Below are 8,116 nucleotides of genomic sequence, written 5' to 3'. Positions count from 1 at the left end.
AGCAGTTCCCTCCTCCAGTGCCAGAGTGACGGCGGCGGCGGGCGCACGATACCGGAGGCCCACAGAAGGCAGAACGCCTGCAGCAACCCTAATGTCCATCCCACCTCCTCTCAGCAGCGCAGCCCCGCCGCCATTTTGGGGCGGCCGGAAGAACTACAGGTCCCAACGCGCTCTGCGCCGCGGCGCCATCTTGGCGCTGAGCAGTCGGGGTGGGCGGTGGCGGCGGCCGGCCCAGACATGGCGCTGTTCCCGGCCTTCGCCGGGGCCGTCCAGCCCGAGGACCCCCCCGCCGGCAGCACCGAGGGCTTCAGGAAAGGTAAAGTCCTGGGAGAACCCTCTTTCCCCTAACAGCCCACCAGCGGCCCTCGGCGCACGCCGCCGGGCCCGCTCCGGCCGCGTGCTGGCCCGCGCTCCGCCCCCGCTATGGAGGCGGTGCTGCCGCCGGGCCTGGGCCCGTCAGCCTGTGTCCATCGCCCCCGGAGGCTGCGGAGCGCGGCATAGGGGGTTTTGATTTGTTGTTGTTTTGTTTGTGTTTGCTTTTTGTTTTGTTTTGTTTTGTTTATTTGTTTTTGTTGTTGTTTGTTTGTTTGTGGGTTTTTTATTTATTTTTTTTTTTAGCCACTGTCTTTGGGTAACGTAAAAAGTGTTTTCTGAGTTCCTTGCCTATTAGTTGTAAGCGACATTTTTTGCGACAGTCTCACGGCTGAGATGATAACGAGTGTCTCATTTTGATTGTTACCGTTGCTGTCTAGCAAGTTACGCTTTTATTAAATAAGTAAAGAACCCTTTCTGGTGTATTGCCAAGCAGTGAAGTGGTTACTAGGTTTATTAACTCTATTCGGAGAGGATTTGAACTAAGCCTTTTGCTTGCCAGCTTCCACCACCCTTGAAATCTGCCCGTTCTCTAGACACCACAGCTAGGGGAAATACGAAGAGCATTCTTTAATTAGGCTAAATTTCTTGTATATTTGGTCCAGTCTGTATGATGAGTTTGTGACACCTTTAGCAGTTCAGGCTAAACCCTGTTCTAACCCGTTCTGCATTACCACCTCGCGGTATTACAGTTGTTCATACTTGGTCTGCCAGTACAGGGGTCTTCTAGCCACATTTAGGGACCTTTCTGGTAATGACACTTAGTGTAGGGAGTAGTGGACATAATAAGATCCCAAATTGCGTCTTCTAGGAACAGAGGAGCTGCTATGCCAGGCAGAGGTACAGAAAAATTCTCTGGTAATAAGACCTTGTTTATATTTTAAAACATGGAATTTAGCCTTTAGGTTTGTTACATGTAGTCTGTGTCACTGCAGGCCACCTGTCTGAAAGATCAAATTATACAGAAAAAGATGGAAGACTGACTTTTAAGTCCAAGTTTGAGTTGTTAGCACTGTTTATGAGTTACATTTTGGTATACTGGAATTTTTTTGTGTAAGAATTATTGATAAAATTTGTTTGGTTTATGTTTTAGTCAATATTTTACTTTGCAGTTGACAACGACATTTTAGTGTAAGTTATAAAAATTAAGTATTAACTCAGAACCACATTTATGGTGGCATATATCAAATTTCACACATTCAGCTTATGAGAACTTGAGAACTTGAGAGGCAACTTTGGTATCTGTCTGATAGATGGTTCTCTTTGCTCAGAGCTGATGTGAAGCCAAAGTCCGTTGTAATACTGAAATCCCAGAGTATATTGGTTTTAACATGTTATGCAAAACTGAGGTACCTTTAGCAGACATTTAGGACTGCTTCATAGCTTTATTGTAAAAGTTGAAGTAATAATATGAATATGTTGACCATGTTTCATTGTGCCAACCACCTGTCTCATGCTCTTACAAACCTTCCTAAACCATTTCTAAAGTACAAGTGTCACCTGAAACACCAGTGTTGCTTATACTACCTGTCCTGCCTGATTGCTGAGTTGCAGCAGCCTCCAGAATGCTGATTTTGTATGTGATTTCTTACAAGTATGTTGTCAAGCTTAATTAGTTTCTGATAGAAGCTAAATTGCAGATTTATCAGTAGCCATGAGGAGAGCAGTGGTAATAATTAACCTTGCTGACATTAGTAGGCATTATGTGCACCATTACTTGCAGTCTGAAATATGCTGTAGGTCAGGCAATGCAGTGATTTTTGCTGAAAGCAGATTTTCAGGATCCTGAGAGGAAACAAAAGGCTTTGTATAACTCTTAAAAATGGTGTCTGTAGACATACACTGTAAATTTTTTTTTTCCTTTAGAAGGTATAAAAAGCATGCCACTGGATTGCTGCTACTGTCGTGCTCATAAACATGGGTGGTAGAATAGAACATATTATCACAAAATAGGTCTTCTATATGTTTTTATTCTTTATGTTTAAGAACATAAATCCAGTCTGCAAAAATAATAATCTATTTAGACATTCCACAAGAAAAAAAGCAAAGAACTGAAGAGATAGCGTTTTGGAGTTTGGAATGCATTATGATGTTTGAAATGCTTGTATCCAGCTAATTGATTCACTTGAGATTATTTACAAGCTGTTTGGACTTGAATATTGTATAATGGAAAAAATTGTTCAGTTCTGTCCAAGTATTAGGTCAATTCAATTAAATTGTTCAGGAAGTGCTGTATTTGGAAAATTTGGAACATTTCCCTGCTGTATCCACAGAGGTGCATTGACTGTGCTACAGGGGTTGGTTCTTGCAGTGTGATTCTTCAGTGCCTTAAAGATGCAGTTTGATCATATTGGCTCAGGTAGAACCAAGCTACAGGACCTTGGAGGCCCTAAAACAATAATTTAAAATATAAAAAACCCCAAATCTTATTCTGCTTATGCTAACTGTTGTAATCATATTGCACCAAGTTAGTGAGTGACTTCACATTTGTAAGGGAATAACAGGTTCTTTCAGGTAAAACTAAGGGAAAATGACATCTTGGAAGTTTGTTTCTAGTAGTTATTGTTTTGCTGTATTTGAGGCAAATTTCATATGGAAATGGATCTCATGCATGATTGCTGTGCATCTGTCTGCCAGCCTACTTCCTCAGTATCTCTCTCTTCCTCAATACAGAACTACCTTACAATAAATTTATTTCTGTCAAGAAACAATACTAGTAAATTATTTATTACATATTACATTTTATTAAAAAGAAGAGAAACTCAAAGGCTATGGAGAATATTTTTGTGCCTGAAAGTAAGCTATCAGAGATCTGGCCAAAGACAAATTACATAAGTTTTGTATATATTTGAACAGATACAATAGTTTTAAGGTGGTCTATCTAGCTATTAAGTTACAGTTTTGTGTGGTTATGTGATACACCAGAGACTCTGCCAGCCAGTACATTTTTCTGCTTTGTTAGGTCCATCTGGGTAGTAGAATGCAAATCAAAACAGAGATGGATTTATTTTTTTTAGGAGAATTAAATTTGTCTTTTATTTCTGTAAATAAATAAAAAAAAGGTTTTTTGCACAAATTAGTGGCATTTACTGAAATCTGGAGTGCTCTCAACTATTGTACTTTCTCTGAATTTGACTGTGTTTAGTAAAGACCAGAGTGTGACCAGTGGAAAAACCTTGTGGGGTTGTAGTTTGCTCCTGTGTTCCTGTACACCTTGTCTGCATTACCAAAATTAGCAGAAATAATTTAATGTAAGGAAGATAATTTTTCAAATCCATATGACATTTAATAAATATATCTGAAAAATCTCATGTATAAAGTGGCACCCAGTATACTGCATGACATACATAGTGAATAATACCTCTGATTTGCTTATGCAGTTATCAGGTGTATGAACTTATGTAACTCCTGTGTAGTTTTAGTATATAATGGTTACAGATTTGTCCATGAGAAACATTTTGGTATTTCATGGAAAATGCTAAATATGATTCTTCTAAGAAGTAATTCTGATTTTAGGTTACTTCTTAATACATCTCTTACAGTATTGAAATACGAAATTAACTTATTGTTGCATGCTACTTTGTTCCCCAGCAGAGGGAATAATTATTTTGATAGGCAAGTGAAATGTTGCTTGGATATTATCCAGCATAAATCTTTCTCTTTTAAGCTTGCCATGGTTTAGGAAGGATGCTTTGTGGTAGATGTACAGTTTTAAAATCAGACACATCAAAAATAAAGACGTTTGTGCCAGGGTGGATTAACTGAAATTAAATAGTAGATTTTTATCATATTTTAAATAGGCAAGCAAGTTTGCAGTTTTGAGGTTTCAATTTTTATTCTAATTTTACATTCACATATCTTAAGTATTTTCCTGAAAGGGGAAAAAAGTTGTCATGTTGATTTGCAACAAAATGTGGTAGTGTGTTTGCCTTAGGTTTGGAGCCTGTTGGTTGGGGTGCTCATGGGAAGTGTGTTTTGGTCCTGACAGTGCCATGGATTTTAGGTTCTCCTGTGCACAGAAGTGGAGGTTCAAGAGGAGCCAGGGAAGGTGACCCTCCCCATGGGGCCTCTGGTAACAGGGTCAGTCTCTTGGGAAACACAAAGTGGAGCTTTGCTTTACTGAATGTACTTCTTGATGAGTTTAACTTAGGTTAACAAACTGTTTTGCAGCCTTTTCTGTTTTAAATCCTTTTGTGCACAACAATTCAGGGACATGAGACAGAAGAAAGAATTTTGGTACGAAGAGCTATTTCTGAAAGAAATACTTTAGGAGAAGGAGAGATATAAGTTTTGGCAGACAATGTGTTCATGCTGTTTAAGGAGTAGAGGTCAGTGTAGTCAAGAGCACAAAGACAAGAGTGTGACAGGAAGAACACTGAGACAAAAGTGATCTTAAAGAGCATAGAGAAGAGGCAGGGAGACCAAATTTGTTCCTTTTGTTGTTACCTCCAGTAGTCTGGCACTGGAGAGGTTGCTGTTAAATTCTGTACTTAAGTACAGAACAAAAGTTGTTTAATGTGTTAGAAAATTTCACATACTTAAAATTTTCACATCTATGAAAATTGTTATAGAACTCGTAATACTAGTAGAATTATGACAAAAAATTCCCCCTCCGCTTCCTGTCAGTATCTGATCTTATCTGATGACTGAAATGGCTGAGATCTAGATGCAGAATGCTTAATGCTGACTAATATATCAAGATTAGCATAAAATTCACACTAGTGAAAAGTCTAATGGTATTTCAGTGGTTAGAGAATTGACTTGGTTTGACCTTGTATAAAACACTTGAGTATTCTTATCAGTGATGCATGTTCCTATCAATAAGATCATGTTAAGAATATTTCCTGTACTATGGGTAAAGTACACTTTTGTTAGTTTATATAAATTGTATTGCATTCATTAACTGCACCTTTCATTTAATTATGCTTTTCTGTAGTTTCTTTAATTTCACTCTTTAAATATGTAAATATTTCCATTTTATATTGTATATAGTATATTAAAAGTAATGTATATGATAAGTAACATATAATATTAAATATATTATACAGTAGGCAGTCTTATTATAAATAACAAATTTATACAGTGTATAAATAAGTAAAGCTTGAATTTTTAAATTATAAAAATTAATATTGGACAGATTATTTTTTTAAAGTGTAGAGCTGTGTATAAAATATACTAAATGGAAATTTCACGAGCTGCTTTCCAATATGCTGAGTTATCACACATGACTTAGTGACATTTGCTGTGAATTGAGCTGTCCGCTGACTATATTAAACCCCAGTTTAAAAAAAGTGTAGCAAGCTAATTTGTATTGATCTCACACTTTTCTTTACCTGCAGAATTAGACTGGCTGAGTAACCCAAGCTTCTCTACAGAAGATGCACTATTACTGCACCAGCGCACTACAGAAGCTGCCAATGTCATTCCTGAAAAATCACCACTAAAAAGGTAGACTGTACTTCGCTGTATTTTAAAATAGCCTCTTTCTTTTGTCCTGCTTATCTTCTGTTATATGAGAACAAAATCAGGAGCTAAAAGCCGCTTTTCATTCTACTGTTCAGTATTTTAAAAGGCCTGAACTGAGTCATGTATAAAAGTATGAATAATGCTTCCATGTCCTTTAACTTAAAATAATGAGAAATTGTACTTACGCAATTACATTCCAATTTTCTTTTTCTCAGAGCTGCATTCAAATCATTGTTATTTCGGAATGGAAAGGGAAGTGAGCAGTCATGATTATTCATTAGCTTTTGAATGTCCTAAGTGACCCTTGAAATAATGTAAAGATTAAGCATCATCTTTGTGATTTCTTTGTGGAAACCAGAGAAATCAGCCATTTCAGAATTGAGTTTTTTACTTTTTAAAAGACAGTTGAAGATGTGAACTGATGAAATACTACATGTATCAAGTTGTGTGGCTGTAGAACATGCCGATCACTGAAGTGGCTTTTATATTCTTTTACAAAAATGATCTTTAAGCAGCCACATTTGCTGAAGAACTAGTTTTAATACATTCACTAGACTAGTTGTTATACATGGCTTATCTACACCGTAACTAGCACTTAATAATAAATGGAATCAACTTGTAGTTGTCAGGTTCAAAACCTTAGTCACTTTTAATTTGATACAAGCTCCCGTGTTTACAATGATTGTTGGTGGTCATGGTAGAGAATATAATCCCAAGCACAGCTGAGTACATCTTTTTGTATACGTATTCTTGCATTTACATATATTGTACATATATTGTGTGTTTGAAATGCAATCAGTGTTCTGTTTATCAGTCCTACATTGTGCATATATTTCTTCAAATCTTGTCAGGACTTTAATGTCATAAAACTAAGGATTTTGCAAGTTACCATTCAGATAGAATGACATAATAAACCCACCATATTAATTTTATCTTTGAAAAAGAGTTTGTCAAAAAATAACGTGCAGAGGAATTTTTTATTTTTTTGCCTGTTGCTAGGGTACTTGGTTTAATAAAAACTAATCAGTTTTATCTCAGTTCCATAAAAACTAATTGCTCCAATCTAGTTGGTGGTTTTAGGGGGATTTGTTTTGGTTTTTTTGTTTTGCAGGAGTGTGTGTGTGTGTTTGTTTTAAAGGCCTGCTAATGGTTCTTCTATGGCTGCTTTTTTCTTAGTGTCCTTTAAAAAATTGTGTAAAGGCTGTTACTTGAGATGCCTTACTTCTGAAATGGTGCGGTTTCTTTTATTGATATATTAGGAATACTGAGACTCGTCACTCCCTTCTTTCATTGGAAAATTGCAGAAAAAAAAGTTTAAAAAGAGGTTGTGCTTTAATTAAGGGATAGAGAAGACCTCCATTGTTCATTTGATTATTAAGTATGGAAGTGTATGTGGTATGTATAGTGGTATACCTGTGTTTTGCCAAAACTGTCCTTTTTTGTGATCTTTCAGTCAGTTGTCTGTTGCATATAGTGTTATTATATTATATGATAACATTAGTTCAGTAATCATAAAAAATTGTACCTTGATTGGTCAGATTTGGATTTCTAATCTGGAAGTGATTTTAAAAGTGTGGTTTTGGTATTTCTTAGATAAGTCATAAAGAAACAGGTCACCCTGAAAGATTTCTCAATCTTTTAGCTTGACCTAAGTTGTTTAGTGAAGTTAGGAAATTTTATCTGCTCAGTCATCTTCTTTAATTTGGCAATGTTAACATGTGGATGTTTATACAGATCACACATCAAAATGCCTTGACAATTAAAATGTTAAGACTGGTTGTCAGTAATTCCAACAGCTGAAAAATATAATTGTTATTTAATACAGATTTATATCACTTTAATTGTATGTGTTACTGCTACTTTCTCCAAAAAATACAGGGATAGTAAAGGTAAGGGGTAAAAGATTCTGAACTTTCTTATAGTGCTGTTTCTTAACAGTTTTACTACTTGGATTTAAAGGTGTATATATAGATGTATATACTTTTTTCCCCAGCAGGACTTCTTCAAGATCTGAGTTGTCAGGAGAAAGTGATACAGATGAGAGTCTGAAAGAGGGAAGTAAGAAAAGGAAAAAAAAAAAGAAAAAGCATCACCACTATAAGAAGACAAAAAGGAAAACCAAAGGGGACTCCAGTAGCAGTGAATCGGACGTGGACAGTAAGCACATCAAGAACAAAGGAAGTGGTAGAAATGGTGAAAAGGAAGCAGCAGCAAAGTACGTATATATCTATTTGTTAACACTGAGCGAGATGGAAATTCCTTGGGTTCCTGTGCTTGT

The 8,116-nt window shown here is 36.7% G+C and overlaps 1 protein-coding gene across 2 annotated transcripts in view; it reads left to right on the top strand.

Annotated features, from left to right (window-relative positions):
• The first annotated feature begins 200 nt into the window (after positions 1-200).
• Positions 201-8,116, top strand: part of NRDE2 (NRDE-2, necessary for RNA interference, domain containing) — a 31,132-nt gene continuing 23,216 nt past the window's right edge. Inside the window, exons 1-3 of one of the 2 annotated variants that reach the window (XM_027739968.2) lie at positions 201-316; positions 5,712-5,820; positions 7,835-8,053. In XM_027739968.2, the coding sequence (XP_027595769.2) occupies positions 238-316; positions 5,712-5,820; positions 7,835-8,053 (407 nt within the window). In that variant the 5' untranslated portion in view covers positions 201-237. Of the gene's footprint in view, positions 317-710; positions 1,213-5,711; positions 5,821-7,834; positions 8,054-8,116 lie in introns of those variants that run through there. The other variant, XM_039382660.1, reaches the window with a different exon arrangement.

This window comes from Pipra filicauda, unplaced genomic scaffold (assembly GCF_003945595.2).
Source record: "Pipra filicauda isolate LSUMZ 115617 unplaced genomic scaffold, ASM394559v2 scaffold27_size4233163_pilon, whole genome shotgun sequence".
Classification (NCBI taxonomy): domain Eukaryota; kingdom Metazoa; phylum Chordata; class Aves; order Passeriformes; family Pipridae; genus Pipra; species Pipra filicauda.
This window is presented reverse-complemented; position numbering and strand designations above follow the sequence as displayed.